Genomic DNA, 17,702 nt, shown 5'->3' with positions numbered 1-17,702 from the left:
GCTGTCATGTACTACTCAGTCCTGATTCTTTGTAGTGAAGATCAGTCTGGCCTGCTAATCCCTGCATTATTTATAACACTGATGGAGCTTGAAAGCTTTTGCCAATGTTTAGTGGAACAACATACGTTATCATCGCCTTGACTTTCCTCCTTCATTCACCACTGAGACTCACAAAAATGAATCAACATATTTTCATTCCTGTGTTTATTCATGTATGTGCTCAAATATTAAATACAGATATTCATGGCTATTTTACCATCTTAACATTAGTATCTTCTTGTGTTTACTTTTATAGTGTTTTTAAACAGAAGGAAGTGTGTATTGTGGTAGTTTCTTTCTTTCTTTCTTTCTTTCTTTCTTTCTTTCTTTCTTTCTTTCTTTCTTTCTTTCTTTTTTTACCTTACCATCCCACCCAAAGGTCATCAAGGTAATTCACAACCACCACCACAAAAATCATTCTAAAAATAAATAACTTAAAAACAACAACAAAACAGCTGCAGGAAAGAACTGGGGCTGCACCTTTAAGGAACTCTGGCTGACATGAGGAAAATTATTCAGAGTAGAAACAATGAAATTGAAAGGACTTTTTTGAAGGACTTGGAATTAAAAGTCTCATTTAATTTCAGTGCGATTACTTGAAGTAATTTTCCTCATCATGTCAACACCTGACTGAAAGCCTGGGAAGCTGTTGGCCCATCAGTGTAAACAATACCAAGCTAGATGGACCAATGGGCTGATGTGGTGTGGGGCAGCTTCATATATTCATATGCAGCCCAGAATGCTGGAAAGAGATAATCAGTTCTAGAGAAAGAAGTAACTCATCTTGGGCAGACAAAGTTGGTTAAGTGCCCTTTCCAAAGGCAGCATATTCCCTTGCTTGATGCAAGAAAGAGTAGCACTGTTTTTCTTCTTGGCAGGAGGTGGTTCGAACGGTTCGATCACGAACCACTTCAAGATGGTTCATTGAACCGACTGGCCCAGCCAGTCAGTTTGACGGAACTGGTTTGAATACCCATGATCCATTCCAAATTCGGACTGAACTGTGCAAACTGGTCCATGCATACCCCTAGCAGTAAGTGTTGGACACAAGGTGTCCATACAATCAGTACAGCAGTGATGTACTTCATGGTGGAAGTGAATGTTGTTAACTGCTGCTTTTCTGAAAGGTGGGCATGAACACAGTAGGTCTCAGTGTATATTAATAGAAACAGTAATTGCAGCAAGAGCCTCCTGCCTTAGAGTAGTGGGCCTTCTCAGTAACAGCTGGTAGTCGTATTTTGTCAGATTAAAAAAATCTGTAGGCTCCCTTAAAACAAATCATGGACCAATTAACATGACAGATTCATGTAACATACTGCATGTAGAATACATGGATTTGGAATCTGGCTTGTTAACAGCATTAGATTTCGAGAATTACTTGATTTAGAAAACTATTGACAGTGCAGATCTGGAGTAGAACACAGAGGGCTATTTACATTAGTAAAATTCTAGAATATTTTTGTCATATTCATTAGTCACCAGGCATGGTCCATTGTAAGGAAGCCCACTCTTCTTTTTCAAGCATTCATACTGACCAAATAAGAAAGATGGTTTTGTTTTCTGCCTTACCTCTCTATCCTGAAAAGAGAGAAGGGGGAAAAGTGGTATACTACTAATGAGGTATACTTTCCCATATGCTTTCTTCAGAAACTGGAATCTGTCTTGAAGAACGATGTGCTGAAATCCCAAAAATGGATTGAGGTTTATCTAGAACAGGAGAAGCAGATGAAAATGTTCAAGACATGCTTGACCATGCAGGAGATATTTAATCAGCACAAGAGTAGCTGTCAGGGATTGGTATACAAACGGATCCCGGTTCCAGACTTTTGTGCTCCCAAAGAAACGGTAAGCACTATATGAGAACCAGTATGTATTCCCCTACACAGAGAAAAGCAAGCAGGGCTTTCTCACCAATTTAGAGAAGACAGATTGCTGGCGCGGGAAGAGTTAAAGCCCTCCTCCTTTCCCTTTACTCAGCTGATTCTCAGCTCAATATTCCAGCCTTCTTCTGTTGGTGCTTTTCCTTGGGGAGGAAAACATGCAGGGTGGGGTGGGAGAGAATTGCACATTATATGCAACATGTTGTTCAGCCCTGAGCATAGTTGTTTAGATAGACATAGGTCATGGGATGATGACTTTCTTTCTTGATTTTAACCTCATTCAGATGTTTCTTGGCTCCATGCAGTCACCTGCAGGAGTTTGCAAAGGTACCTCCACAAGGGGAAACAGACACACTGCTCCTGCAGTTTTGCATGCATAGCAAAATTGTACATTAGTTGCACATATCACAGCAGGAAGGGGTCCTCACTTCACCTGGATGTCCCATGGAGGATGTCCTCTGTCCAGTTGGGGCATGAGTCTGCCAGCAGCCTTAGACACCCTTTGGCTATCATGCGCAGGCCAAGAAGCATCTGAAAGTGGGACTTTGAAAACTTAGTTCAGTGACTGGGAGAGAAATCATCTTTTAGATGCTATGTATGAGTGTTGCCAGTTGCCTGTGCAGTCAGCTAGTGGTGACTGCTTTTAACAATGTTTTTGCTCACAAGTTTGAATTCTAAAAACGCTGAATCTTGACTTTAAATGGGAAGACAAAACACATTCTTTCAGTTCAGCCTTGGGTTGGGTTCAGCAACAGGAACCTGGCTGCATTTTGCTTCAGGACCAAATATAAAAACACTGGCTCAATTCTGACTCCTTGCACTGGAGAAATTGCCTTCTCCTTCCTGCCTAATTACTTGGCCGATATAGTGATGAGTACTCTTGACCCTGAAATACTACCCCCTCAGTGTTGTCCCTTTGTCAGCAGTAGTATAAATAGCACGAAGGCACGTGCTAAACAAGTCTGGGTCTGTCCAGTGCCTAGATGGGTGACTATCTGGAACCTTTGGTATGCCTCCTTAGGTTTCATGGATGATAGGTGGGAAAGATATGAATGACATGCTTTTAGAATCTGGTCTATTTTTGCATCCACTTCTGTGCTGGAATCAGGTCTGTTGTTGTAAATGTTTTCCTTACAAGCACATTGCTGCCATCTATTGGCTTCACCAGGGACATAAAAGATGTCCTTGGTAAAGGGCTGCTACATGTAAATGATACAAGACAGATGGGTGCTATTTATCTTCATATTTTATTTGGACATTACTTAAGTTTATCCATCACTTAGGTAAATGTGGTAGAACATGAGCCACTAACGATGGGCAACTCCTGTCTGAGCAATTAGAGTCTCAGAGCATGGTCTGAGGATACCTTCCTGAAGCTAACTGGGTTTAGGTCTAGACAGGAGACTGGTGTAGTGGTTAGAGTGTTGGACTAGGACTGGGGAGACCCAAGTTCAAATCCCCATTCAGCCATGCTGTTTGCTGGGTGACTCTGGGCCAGTCACCTCTCTTTCAGCCTAACCTACTTCACAGGGTTGTGAGGAGAAACCTAAGTATGTAGTACACCGCTCTGGGCTCCTTGGAGGAAGAGTGGAATATACAATGTTAAAAATAAATATAAATATAAATATATAGATAGATAGATAGATAGATAGATAGAGTATACCACCTGGAGTTTCATGATGGAAGAATGGTGGAATATAAGTATAATAAACTTTCTCTTCTCCAAATTGAAGAACTCTGACACTGACCAGTGGAAATCTAATTTGGGTACTCCTCTGTTCTGAGACTTTACCAGGCTTTGCTGACATACTTTCAAACATATCTTTGTAGTCATATCTTTGTAATAAAAAAAAGAGAGCTGAGATTCTTAGGATGCAGAATTTTGCAGTCAACAGCACGTTCTGCAGCCCACAAAATCACAGCATTCATATGTTTGATAGCCCTGGTGTTGGTGTCTGTCCTACTAAATGCTGCAGTAATGGAGGAGGCCATGTTGATGTTATTTCTCATCACATAAAAGCTTGCAATCATGATAATACATTAATTTTTAAAAAAATGTTTAAGCCTGGAGTACAATATGGAAATCAGAAGGGCTGGCATATGTTTTTGAAATTCTAGAGGGAGTCTTCTTTATTTTTGTTTGTTCATTTGCTTTATGGTTCCTCAAATACCATTTTTGTAATAATTTTAAAGTGAAATCAACCACATGGAAAAACGCTCAAGGATAGCATTTTTGGAAGGGCGGTATAGAAATTGAATAAATAAATAAATCTCAGTTCACCTACAGGACTCAATCTTCATAGAATTGCTTGTTTTTAAAAAATATATATCCAAGACCTATGGGTAGGGTATGTGAAGACCCTATGCTCACTAGCCATCCCTCTGAGATTGGCAAAGCATTCAGAGGGGCCTCCCCGGATGACCTCAGGGAGTAGGCAAGTTCTGGGGGAGGCAATCCTTCAGACTCTTTGGATCCAAACCATTTATAACTTTGAAGGTCTGGCTGCTTCATCTGCTTTGTGAAGTCTCCAGTTACAATGTGTTGCTTATAGTGCAGCTTAGTTGACATGGAAGGTGAAAGATGCCTGAGAAAACTGCTGTGTTACCTTATAGAGTACATATGGAATTGACTGATTATCAGAACTCTAGGAAGACCACTCTGCTAACTTGATGCATTTTGTCTTTCATCTGTAGGACTTTGATCAGCTGCTGGAAGCAATGAAGTGTGCTCTGGCTGAGGATTCCCATACAGCCTTTGTATTCAATTGTCACAGTGGCAGAGGAAGAACAACCACAGCCATGGTTATTGCAGTCCTCACACTGTGGCACTTCAATGTATGTATGAATGTATGAAATTCAGTGAAGGGTTTTGGACTTCTGTAGGGAGTCGTTCCATGGTATTGTAAGAGAAGTCCTCAGTAAATCAGGCACCAAGTGTACAGAGCTTGCATATCTCCTGCTGGCTTCTGGGGCACCCAAAGTCAGGTTTTAACCTTTAAAGCAACTATGGGGTCTAGGAATGACATACACTGGACAACCCCTATTAATATCTGCAGATGAAGCTCTGCTATGCGTCCAGCTCTGAGAGAGGTTGTACAACCTGTTTGAGGGCAATTCCAGTTCTGAGGAATAGACTCCCTGACGATGTCCACACTTCTTCTTTGAGGTATTTAGGAAGACTTGTAAAGCATTCCTGTTCAACAGTTCTTTAGGAATAGGCCCTGACCCATTGTTTCTGCTACTTTGCTGTAATGTTGTAGTCTCTGGCTTCTGTGGCTGTGGATTTTTTAAAAAATCACGAACTAGTTTTAAGTTGCTAAATTGTATTTTTTTTTTTAATGATGGTTTATAATATTTATATTAAAGTTGCTTTGAACTGAGGCAGTGGTATTCAAACTGTGCTCCAGCAAACTCTGGGCTTCTTTGGAAGCTTAGTGAGTTCCTCAGTGAGAACGAAATGGCAGATAAGTTTTCCTGAAAAGTTATTTTAACCAGCACCCATCATTATCTATCTTTCTTCCAGCATGTAGAGATGCAGGGGAGTGTTGGATATGTTCTGGAGCACACATACTCAGTTCAAGTACACCAGCAGTGAGGTCCAAGATATTTGGCTAGTAGGTCTACATGAGACCTCCCAGAATCCTCTGCTATGTGCTGGGATTCCATAGAAGACATGCAGAGGTTTCTTAGCAGATGAGATGATGCGAAAACGGTTCTCTGAGAATAGAAAGTTTGAAAACCAAAAAACCTAAGATATACATCTTGTACAAACAAACATTATTGCTTACACCAAAGATCACTTCAGTGGGATACAGCTGAGTACTTTTTGGTTTTTTTAAGAATAGAGGGTGGGGTATGGGGGAAAGAGAAAAGTGCTTGGATTCTGCTGGAATCACATTACTGCGATGGAGGACCACTAATGTCAAGTGGTACATTTTATTTTATTTTTAAGAAGTTATATCACACATTTCTCATGAATGATACAGAACAGTAATAGTAACAAATCAGTACAGCTAAAATTTATAGCAGAATTTTTACCGCAGCAAAATGAGCAGCAAAAGTACAACAAACCAAATAAAAGCTAACAGAATCCCACACTGGCAGGAAGTATAACAGCAGTGAACTGAGTAAGCTCAGACAGCTCGAACTGCCCTCTGAAAAAGCCAGCTCTTTACTTGGCACTTAAAGGCGCATCATATGGGGACCCTTCTTACCACCATAGGGAGGCCATTCTATAAGATTGGCGCCTCCACTGAAAAGGTCCTATTCCTAGTGAATGCTTGATGTTGCACCTCTGATAGCAACAGTACCTGGAACAAGGCCTCAGATGATGAGCAAAATGTGCAGGGAGAAACACAGAGGAGAAGGTGATTCCTCAGAGCAGCTGATTCTGTACTGTTAATGTTTATCTGCTGCACAGCTTATAAATCAAACTTCAGACACCTCTCATTCTTGCAGGGAATCCCTGAGATAATTGAGGATGAAATTGTGAGTGTGCCTGATGCCAAGTACACCAAAGGGGAGTTTGAGGTGAGTGATAGTGTTTGCATTGCAGTATCGTCTAGTTAAATGCTATGATGATTTCAGCCTTCTTAAAATGATGCTTCTGAAATGGTCTTTAGGCAACCGTAACCTTTGCACTGTGATTGTAAGATATACCATAACCCCATCTGGGGGCACACCTGGTTTTGAATCTAGAGCGGCTTTCATTGACCACACCACCACTGCTCAGTTTCTGAGACATCTCTGTAGCTGCCTCCAAGCTTCTCTCAGTCATTCTCAAGTAGAGCTGGGCAGTTGGTAGCAACCAGTTGCATCCTGCTTCTTTAAACCATGCATGACAAAGGAAAGGGGAAACACAAAATGTGTCCTGTAGAATCACAAAGCAAAGTGTGAGATTATTAGGGAGACCCTGTGACACAGAGCCCTTGTGGATCTGACCATAGGGCTATCTAGACAGCATCCTGTTTCTCACTATGAATCTCATCCACTCAGCTTCTCTGCAGTCTCCTTGTTCTCCTTAAGCATACCTTCCATTCCCTTGTCATCTAATGAACTAACCATCTCCCTGGCAAGTTTCCTCCTCCTGATGTATTTTAAGAAGTTTTTATTGTTTTCTTTAACCCTGCTCAGGCACTCAGCACTGGAACACTGCTGAATGTGCTTACAGGACTACAAGCGGGTTGGGAGTCCTCGTCGGGGCTGCATCGTGCTCATAGAGCAGATTCTTTTGCAAACTCGTTCCAAAATGTATGTCCCTGGCTAGCTCCCACCAATTTATCTTAGGCCACCAGCCTAAAGGAAAGTGATGTGAATCCCCTACTGAGCTGTATTGAATTACAAAGGTTGTTACTTGAATGAAGATCAAGCCTGTATCAGCCTCTGGAAATGACTTTTTTTTTTTTAGGTGAATGGACAATGGGTATTAGTTAAAGGTGGGGATTAGAGCAGCTTTCACCTCCTGGGAATGAAAAGGTCTGGCTACTTTCAGTCTACTTGAAATTACCAGTTTTCTAAATCTGCGCTCTAGTTTTTAAACTGAACATTTAAGCTATCATGAAATCTAAACTTACAACTTTAGCTAAATGTACTTTAAGTCGAAACTGAGCTTAAATGGAAGGCTGAGCTTAGTCTCAACATGTAAACTGCCTTTTCTTCTAGTTTCGTCTGCACTGTGGCCCTTCTTAGTTTAGAACTGTATGTTAATTTCGGCCTTCTTCAAAGCTAGATTTAGTCTGGGTTTCTGGGTTAGATTTACTGCAGGCAGTCAAACATTAACTTCTAGAGCAGAGCTGGATTCAGTTTCTGGCGTATAATGACCTTCCTTACTGTGCCCTTATTTCATCTTCAGTTAATTAAATAAATGGTACTACTCACCTTCTCCTCACAGAGGTTTTTACCTGTCCTGGCTGCTTCCTGTTTTTTCTGATGCTTCATCGCTGCGACTCTCACATGCCTTTAGAACGTGTGACTGCACCTACTATTCCTCCTACTCGCACATTATAAGTGACTGAAGATGTGTGCCTTTAATAATTATCTGAAATATAATAGAGTGAAGTATGTAATGTGACCTCTGGAGAATGTTCCGGAAACTTTGCTAGGTGTGGGTTTTACTTTTTGGCAGGGTCAGGCTTATTAAAGACCTAGAATTTTTATTCACTTTCAGATTGTTTCCTTGTGCATGTTTTAAAACACAAGCAGGGAAACATGATGTCAGAAGTGGTTCCTGGAAGCAAACTGGTTTCCCTTTTACTTCCCCAGACAACAATTTTAGCTGGTCCATATTCAGCTCTTGCAGAGTCACTCTGGCCCGTGGCCTCCTAGGTCCGGTGGAGGGGCGCTCCAAAGGTCGGGGGGCTCCTGCAGCCACTGGTGCACTGCCTGACCGCTGTCCCCACACTTGCTTGTGTGCCTTTGCAAAAAAAAAACCCCACCAATCCTCCACTGCAGCGTTAACTGTGGGGAGGGGGGTGAGTAGGGGATAGTAGGGATGTGCATGGAACTGTGGCGGGGAGGCTCGAAGGCAGCAGGGGTGCCACTTTAAGAGCGGGGGAGGGTGCACTTACCCCTCCCGCCGCTTCTCCCCCATCAGCGTCCATTTTTGTAAAAGCGCATCGGGGCAGCAGCATACCACCCTTTCGCCCCATTGCCCCCGTTTTTTGGATATAACCGAAAGTCCCCGATGCACCTGTGTATGCTGGCACGTGCATGTGCGTGCATGCAGGCGCGTTGGGCTTCCGGTTATATCCGGACAACGGGGTCAACGGGGCGGCAGGGAGGTTTGCTGCCGCCCCAATGAGCTTTTACGAAAATGGACCCCGGTGGGGGAAGTGTGGCGGGAGGGGTAAGTGCACCCTCCCCTGCTCTTAAAGTGGACATCCCCCGCCATCAAACCGGCCAAACTGCCAGTTCTTCGAACTGGTTCTGTGCACATCCTTTTGGGGAGAGTTCCCCTTTAAGGAGGAGATGTTTAGCTGGTGGAGGGTGGGATGGGGTGCAACGGTTGTGGTTGCAGGGAGGGTGGAGCAGCGAGGAGGGATGAGCATGCCCTACTACCCTGTCTGCGTCCAGGATGGGAGGGAGGTGGCGAGCTCTGTCCAGCTCCACTCCCTCCTCCCAAGTGATGGCCTTTCACCTCTCTGTTGAGTGGCCTTCCTCACGTGGAGGAAGCAGAGAGGCAAGAGGCACTTCATCTCTTGGGAGGAGGGAGCGGAGCCGGACGGAGCTCACCGCCTCCCTCCAATTCGGGACGCAGGTGGAGGGTAACGGGGAACTCTCCCCTCCTTGCCACCCCACCCTCCCTGCAACCACCACTGCCACGTCCCCCCCCCCCCGGTTAACATCTCCTCCTTAAAATGGAACTCTCCCCTCCTATCCCCGCTGCCTCCCTACAGCTAGTGCCACCGCCACACAGCAGCATTTTTTTAAAAAACTGTAAAAGGGGGAGGACTTTCTCCTTGTCCCCCTCCACCATCGCAGCGGTGGGGGAGGGGGCTCCGAAACCCTTCAGTTCTCTCAAATGACCTGGGTGTCCACTGAGCTCTTGGTGGAGGAGCGGGATATGTTCCTGATGGGAAGATTTCATGATAAGTTGTGCCATTGTTATCTGCCAGGTGGTAATGAAGGTGGTCCAGATATTGCCAGAAGGACACCGAATGAAGAAGGAGGTGGACATGGCATTGGATACTGTGAGTGAGACTATGACACCGATGCACTATCATCTGAGAGAAATCATCATATGCACCTACAGACAGGTGAGACTGGCTCTTTTTGACCAGTATAGGCATACCTCACTGGATGCATTTTGCATTAGTACACAACTTTGACATTCCCTCTGTTCTCTGCTGTTTCACACTTCTGTTAAGACAGAAATGCAAACATGACTGTACTGTGTGATTGGCCTTGTGGGCAAATGAGATGGGGTGACATCAAGAAAAACAAGTTGACTGTTTGGTTGCTCAGATCAGAGATTGTCTGCTGGTCTCAAAAGCTCAGGGCCAGCCTGTGCACTAGGCAAACCAGGCGGTTGCCTTGGGTGCTAAGCGGGGATGGGCACCAGTGACCTGCATCATATGCCACACCAGCAGGCGGGCATGTGCACCTCCCATCATCAGAGTGAGCGAGCAGGCACTCCCCATCTCTGTTGCATACATGCCCACCCACTTGCTCTTCTCACTGCCTCCACCCACTGCTCCTGCCACTGCCACTTGCTTCTGGGCAACTGGCCTGTTGTGGCATGTTATAATCATGTTGCTGTGTCACACGGCAATATTATATAGTGCCATGGCATGCCAGCTGCCCAGTGGTGAGCCGAGGCAGCAAGGAGAGTAAGTGGGTGGCCAGGTAGACAACAGGGACCGCCTGCCCACCCGATAGGAGGTGCCTTCCTGCACAGGCGAAGGAGCAAAGCCAGACTTCACCTGCGGCACTACTAATCTCTGGGCCTGCACTGCAAAAGCTAAATGAAGACGTAATTTATGGAAGGCTGGCAGGGCTGTTTGGGAATTGTCTATATGCAGCTTTTGAGAGCTGTCTTTGATCTGTATTTTGTTGTGCCATTGTTTAATATTGTTTATCTGATAGCATGTTTCCATGTCCCTATTTGCCCAGCTGAGCAAACTTCCTAGAAGCTTTAACTATCTTGCTACTTTAGGAAACCTTGAGTCCCATCTTTAGGAAACCAGTTAGGCCATGTGCCCCATGTTCAAACAACCTTTTCTCTAGATCTTTAATGAGGTGGGTGTACTCCTGTACATCTCAGAGGAGTCTGACTTGCCTCTGGCTAGACTCAGCCCCAGCGAAAGACTACATATGATGGAGCCACTAGCTTTGAGACCAGAGGAGCCTCTGGGCCTGGCGTTAGTTTGAATTGTAAGCATGCAATGATGTTTATAGGCACACCCTGCTTGTCCCTTTTCAGGCTCAGTTATTGGCAAAGCATACTGAATCCTAATGGTTCCTTTGTGAATTACCCTAATCAGTCATCTTCATATCTTTATAGGCAGATTATTTATTTATTATATTATATAGTATTTTACTGTACTCTCAATTGTGGCCACCTTGGTTAGGGAGGAGAGCTGGTCTTTTGTGGTAGCAAGCATGACTAAGCAGGGTTCATCCTGGTTGCATATGAATGGGAGACTAAGTGTGTGAGCACTGTAAGATATTCCCCTTAGGGGATGGAGCCACTCTGGGAAGAGCATCTAGGTTCCAAGTTCCCTCCCTGGCATCTCCAAGATAGGGCTGAGAGAGATTCCTGCCTGCAACCCTAGAGATCCAGCAATCAAGAAATGCACTGCAGACTAGTACTTGGTAGGGTTGCAGTAAAGGCCTTGGAAGGGATATTTAGATGCCGTGACATGTCTATACCTACAAAGTTTAGAATCGTTTGAACATTGGTTTTCCCCATGACACTCTATGGATGTGAAAGCTGGACTTTGAAGAAGCAAGATAGAAAAAGTATTGACGCTTTTGAACTTTGGTGCTGGAGAAGACTTTTGAGGATACCATGGACAGCCAGGAAAACAAACAGATGGATCATAGAACAAATCAAACCAGAATTTTCACTCAAGGCACAAGTGACCAGGCTCAAACTATCATACTTTGGACCCATTATGCGAAAACCCAGCTCCCTTGAGAAGTCTACAGTGCTGGGAAAAGTTGAAGGAAGGAGAAGAAGAGGACGACCAGGGTGGATGGACTCATTTATGAAAGCAATGAATACACCATTGAGAGACCTTAAACGCCAAGTTGAAGACAGATCATCCTGGAGAGAATCTATCTATGTGGTCGCTAAGAGTCAACACCCGCTTGATGGCACTTAATCAATCAAATCTTGGCGAAGCCGCTGCCAGTCTGTGTAGACAATACTGAGCTAGATGGACCAATGGTCTGACTCAGTATATGGCAGCTTCCTATGTTCATCTTTTTGAGAGAGAGAGGATACACTTGAGGGGGGGAAAGTAATAAAAATTTGCAGAATCTGAGCTGGCTTGAGGCACTGAGTCAGGCCTGATTCAAACAAGATATTAGCAGTATGGCAGTTGTTGAAAATCAGTGTGAGTGCTGCCATGTATGGTGCCATGTATGTAAACAATGAGCCACATGGCATGGTGCAGTTACCTGGAGCACATGACAGCCCTGCAACTTCCTAGGAACCTGTGCTCCTGGCTTGGAGTGCTGCACATAGTGGTTAAGAACCATGGGATTCACTGGCTAGAAGTAGTTTTCAGTGCTGCATTTTCTGCTTTAAACCAAAAGATGGCAGGCAAGCGCCTTTGATTTCTTGGTTATTTACATAAAACAGGGGACAGCCAATGAAACTGATTGGCCAGTAGTTTATGATACACAAAAGGAAGTATTCTTTCACATGTGCATAATCAATCTAAGGAATTCACTGAATCAACTTGACTTTTATTAGCTTGCTATTTCTTAAGAGCAATGATGCACAGGGAACTTTTAGCATGATGAGCCAAAGGGGATTATGAATTTGGATAAAAGTCTGTGCAGGAAGTGTGTTTTCCTGTGTAACTTTCAGAATGAGCGTTGAGGAGCAAGCTTAGAAAGCCCAGAAACCAAACATTAGGAACATCTGCTTCTCAGTGTTTGCAGATAAGGTGGTTTCTGCAAGGAGAGGTTGAGGCTATTCTCACAATCGGCCAAAAGCAGGCTAAGGGAGCCTAGCCCACTTTTGGGCGAGCGTGAGAACCACCGGGCTCGCAGGCGAGCCCGAGTTCCTCAAAGTGGGTAACCCACTTAAGTAGCCCTCACCTAAAATGAGGTTAACGGAGTGAGCGCTCCGTTAACCACATTTTTTCAATTGTGTATTGCGGCAACACACGAGGAGACCAGGGGTGTAACTATAGTAGGGCAAGGAGAGACAGTTGTCTGGGGGCCCACTGCCTTGGGGGCCCCGCAGAGGCAAGTCACGTGACTGACTCCCCCAGCCGCACACCCACCCGGGCTTCCTTCACTTGTATTCATCCTCCGAAATTGATGTGAGTGTTAAGACCTGGAGCTACCAGAACAGCAGGTCTTTCTCTAGTACCATTAAATGACCTGCATCATCTACAATTTAATATTTAAAAATAATATGTTCTATTGTGGCACATAGGTTATATATCTATATCTAAATAAATAAATAAATTTTACTATGCTTTTTGTTACCACTATTCAGCCTCATTTAAGATTTCTTTACTTCATGAGCTGAGCTTCAGTGAGGGGGGGCCCACTTTAAAATTTTGTCTCTGGGCCCACTACAACCTTGCTACGCCCCTGGAGGAGACCCTTGCCGGGAGGCTGCAAACAGCGTCCCGGGTTCAGGGGTCTCTCCAGCATGCCTCGCGTGCTTGCGCAGGGCATCCTGGAACTTCCGGGGGCCATGCAGCCCCCGATCTCCACAGCCCCTGCCGGCTCTGTGACAGAGCTGGAAGTCGTGTGGGCGGCTGATCTGGCCGCCCAGGGCTGCTGCCTTGATGGTCTGCAGGGACGATCGTCTGCTAAGCCCGCTCTCCCCGCAGACCTCCTTTCGGCAAGTCTCTCTGATGATGAGACTCGCCTCATTGTCTAGTGTGACAAGCACAAAATTGAGTCTGTCTCTCTCTTTTTTAAAGCAAAACCAAACCTGGCTAGTCTTTTTCCCATTACCCTGTCTAGAGACATCTGTTTAATTTCCCTACTACCAAATCCTAACTCTACCACAGGGATAGTCAATTTGGTTCTCCAGCTGTTGTTGAACTACAACTCCCATCATCCTCAGCCACAATAAATTGTGTTTGAGAAGCAAGAGTCTATAGCTGGCAGAAGAATAAAAAGGGTCTTAAATTATGGCGGTGGCACCAACTCCTACCTAACTGGGGGCCCTGCCCCCTTGTCTTTCATTCATTCTCCTTGCTCACATTGCAGCCTTCTACATGCCTGTTTTTATACTAAAAGGTAGGTCTGTGCAAGGTTGGATCGGGGATTTTGGAAAAGTCCTGACATTGGTTATTTCGGTGGGTGTTTGGAGGTATTCCTGATCCAAAATAGGAAAGCCTATTTCAGGTCAGAGTTATCTGACACCAAGAAATCCCAAAGCATGTCAGAGTTCCAAATGGTGGTGGGAGTCTACATTTTCCCCCTCATCACAAATGGGGGGTGAGGGTAGGAAATACATCTTCTGCCATCTATTTGCCTGCCTGACACCTGCCTGCCCATTCATTTTTTTAAAAAGTGTTTAGCTGGTTATTTTACTTAACAGTTTAAAAAAGAAAGTGGAAGGTTCTCTGATCTTACATCACTTCTCTGATTCTCAAATGTGTCATCACTTTTCTTCCATGATTCTCTGTGAGTACAAATTCCGGGTTACTTAAAAACATTAATTTAAAAACTACAGATGGTTGGATTCTCTTATAATAAGATACACAGAGTCCAACCATCCTTGCATACTTGTGGGGCAACTTTCAGAGCTCCTTATCTAAACGTTTTCTCCCTCCCCGTGATATTTTTTTAACTTCTCCCATAGACTTCTATGAGGGTGTTCAACAAATCAGTTCCAAAGCTGATCCCAACATTCTGAAGGGTCCAGAGCACTGTTCTCTCTAAGGCGTGTGCATGTGCATGCGCTCACAAGTTTTCTGATATCCACTCAGGGGCGTAACTACCATTAGGCAAAGGGAGGCAGTCGTCTTGGGGGCCCACTGCCTCGAGGGGCCCCCCAGAGGCACATCACATGACTCCCCACCCGCCCATGAATTATGTTGAGTCTCTTGGAGATCGGCAGGAGCAGAGAGTAAAAAAACTAGATTCAATGTGAACTAGATATTCAACGTATTCATAATGGGGATGTGAGTGTGAGTGCACTATATATTGTGAAGTGTGTTTGTGTGTATATATCAGCGAGGGGCCCATTTTAAAATGTTGTCTCTGGGCCTACTCCAACCTTGCTACGCCCCTGTATCCACTCAGTTAATTTTAGATTCCGCTCAGGTTGAATTAGGAAGGCACCATTCTCAATGCACATGTGCACGCACTGCCATGATGCTGCCACACAGAACAAAACTCATTCCTCACAGAGACAAAAAAGATTAGAGGGACCACTGGTCCAGAGTCCGACCCAAAATTTGCAATCATGCACAGTCCTAATAAAGTCTGCTTAGCTAATGATCTGTCATTTTAAACTGTGAGAGTTTTTAAAAAATACAAAACCATGCATTAGTATGTGGATTGTGATTTGAATATTTCAACAAAACTTAGGTAGTTGCAAGCTGTCTTGATTTTTTAGATCAAGGGAAAACGGGATGTTTTAACTCTGTAAAATAAAATAAATCCCTTAATTAAGATTTTTATTTAGTTTTCTAAAGTGTGCCCAAAGGTTCCTGGCTTAAATGCATAAGAACTGTGATAAATTATTGGCACCAAAATTGCAAGCTATGAAAAGCTGCAACGGGGGCAGCAGGAGACCTTGCTCAAAAATCAAGAAGCTCAGATCCTTCTGCTGCCGCTATAATGTAATGTTTTATAATGCAGAACTTGCTGAGTAACCAACTGCTTGTATTTGGCATCATTGGAGTCCTGTGAAGTAGTTAACTTTTATTCGCTGTTTGTGGCTGAGGAATGGAGGGTGAGGGAAGGACTTGCTAAAGGTCACACTGTGACTCCATAGCAGACCTTAACCCCAGGTCTCCCTGATCCAAGTGCAGCCCACCTATCCAGGGCTCTAGTCAGGCTCTTCGGTTGGAAAACTGATCTGTGCGAATAAGGGTGAACTAGCTGGGTCGGGCGCAGAGCATCTATGCCTCTAGCCGCCTGCTCCCACCACCACCTGCGCGCCACTGCCGTTTCCTCTGTTTCTCCCACCCACCCCCGCCCAGCTTACTTCTTCCTTTCCCTTCCCCCTGGCCTGCCTGCCTGCCGGCCGCCATCTCCACCTTCTTCCCTGGCCACCGTCACCGCCATTTTGTGCGGTGCACGGCCTGCTGCCGGTTTGTGCTCCCGCTTGTCCTGCTGCCAGCTGCCTGCCTGCCCACCAGCCACAGTTTTCTTTGTCCACCACTGCCGCCGCTTCCCCCCCCCCCACCCATGGCTAGCTTATCCGGCAGCTCTCCGAACTCTCGCAAGAGCTGCCACACATGGGATTAGCCATGGGTATGCCTTAGAGAATGAAGTATATAGAAGATTGACATTTAGAGATAAACAGGCTAAAGTCATGCACAACCTGAACTTTGGTATTGAGTAGAAAGCTGCCATTGACCATGATGGTCCGTGGACACTGATGTCATCTCCATTTTGTTTGGTTGGTTGTTGAATGAATTATTTATTTATTTTATTTTATTTTATTTATCAAATTTGTGTGCTGCCCCAAACTTTCGTCTCTGGGCAGTTAGCTAATATATTAATTAGCTAACCGCCCATTAATATAATCTATATATTTAATTCTCTTGGGACATGCATGCCCAGGATTTGGCAGCAGAACTCTCGCGACAAGCTGCGAGAGTTCTGAAGTGAGGACTGAAGAGGAGAGGGTGAAGAAAGTGGAGGAGGGGGGAGAGAAAGGCGGCTGTGGGCAGCGGGTGGGGGAGAGAAAGGCGGTGGCGGGCAGGGGAGAGAAATGCGGTAGCGGGCAGGGGAGAGAAAGGCAGTGGGGGGCAGTGGGCGGGGGAGAGAAAGGCGACGGCGGGTGGACAGGAGGGGGGGGAAATAGTGGCGGGAGGGCCCTTGGTCACCCACTGCGGCTCTGTGTGGGGGGAGGAACAGGAGAGGAGGAGGGCTGGAAAGCGCGGGCCGGAGGGAAAGGGAAGAGAGGAGAGAGAGCGGGGGCAGGTGGAAGAGGGAGGGGGAAACAGCTGGCCCCAAAGCGCCGCACAGATGCTCTGTGCGGGGTTGGCTAGTTAATTATATTAATTAGCTAATTATAGTTATTAAGTATCTTGCTCTTCTATCCAAAATCTTTCAGAATAACATACTGAAACAGCAATAAAATAAGTAAATATTCTGAAAACCAGCAGAGCATCCAAATGTCTCAGTGTAAAAATGGTGTATAAGACCAGAATGGTTGATTAATTGTTGATTGATTTTAACTGTTTTTGTTTTATCTGTAAACCGCCCCGAGCCATTTTGGAAGGGCGATATAGAAATTGAATGAATGAATGATATAGAAATTGAATCAATGAATGAATCAATCAATCAATCAATCAAATAAAAGGCTTGGGCAAATGATAAAATATGTAAATATGCTTCCATGATGTCCTGTCTGGCATGTTCTCAGTGCGTTCCCTTCCTAACTGCTTGGGCAGGGATGAAAGGGTCTAGACTGGCCCTCTGTTTTGATCTTCATCCTGCCACAGACTTAGTCCCTTGAAACCTTTTCCCCTTTACTTCTACTATTAGAACAGAATTCCGCATCCAGACTCATGAGATTAGACTCAGTGAAGGTCTTTCTTGGCATTGCAGTTGCGAGCTTCTGGTTTGCTCCGGAAAAATCATGAGTGGTATCCTGCTTACAGAAGAGGACTTCCGTGTCCCCAACCCCTACTCCTTGCTGCACCCACCGTGCCCCTGAAAAACTAATCCTAAGGAGACCTTCAGGAATCAAGTGGGATAATAGCACAGGTAGTGTAGACAGAGGGTCGAGAAGAAAAAAATTGCATTCCCCCCCCCCCACACACACACAAACAGAACTGCTTTTCCACCCACAGCAGACATCTCTGGATCAAAGCTTGTCTTTATGTGGAACTTCAGTGAGTGGAGAGTTCCACTAGATGGCATGTTGCAACAGTCAAGCTTTGTACAGGTTAAGCATAAGGA

The 17,702-nt window shown here is 44.9% G+C and overlaps 1 protein-coding gene across 3 annotated transcripts in view; it reads left to right on the top strand.

Moving 5' to 3' along the window:
- Window positions 1–17,702, top strand: part of PALD1 (phosphatase domain containing paladin 1) — a 211,302-nt gene that overhangs the window by 136,080 nt on the left and 57,520 nt on the right. For all 3 annotated transcript variants that reach the window (XM_053306877.1, XM_053306878.1, XM_053306879.1), the window contains 4 exons: window positions 1,687–1,884; window positions 4,614–4,754; window positions 6,378–6,449; window positions 9,533–9,673. In XM_053306877.1, the coding sequence (XP_053162852.1) occupies window positions 1,687–1,884; window positions 4,614–4,754; window positions 6,378–6,449; window positions 9,533–9,673 (552 nt within the window). The remainder of the gene's footprint in view (window positions 1–1,686; window positions 1,885–4,613; window positions 4,755–6,377; window positions 6,450–9,532; window positions 9,674–17,702) is intronic.

The sequence above is a fragment of the Hemicordylus capensis genome, chromosome 3, assembly GCF_027244095.1.
Source record: "Hemicordylus capensis ecotype Gifberg chromosome 3, rHemCap1.1.pri, whole genome shotgun sequence".
Lineage (NCBI taxonomy): Eukaryota > Metazoa > Chordata > Lepidosauria > Squamata > Cordylidae > Hemicordylus > Hemicordylus capensis.
Note: the sequence above shows the minus strand (reverse complement) of the source record. Positions and strands in the feature narration are given on the sequence as shown.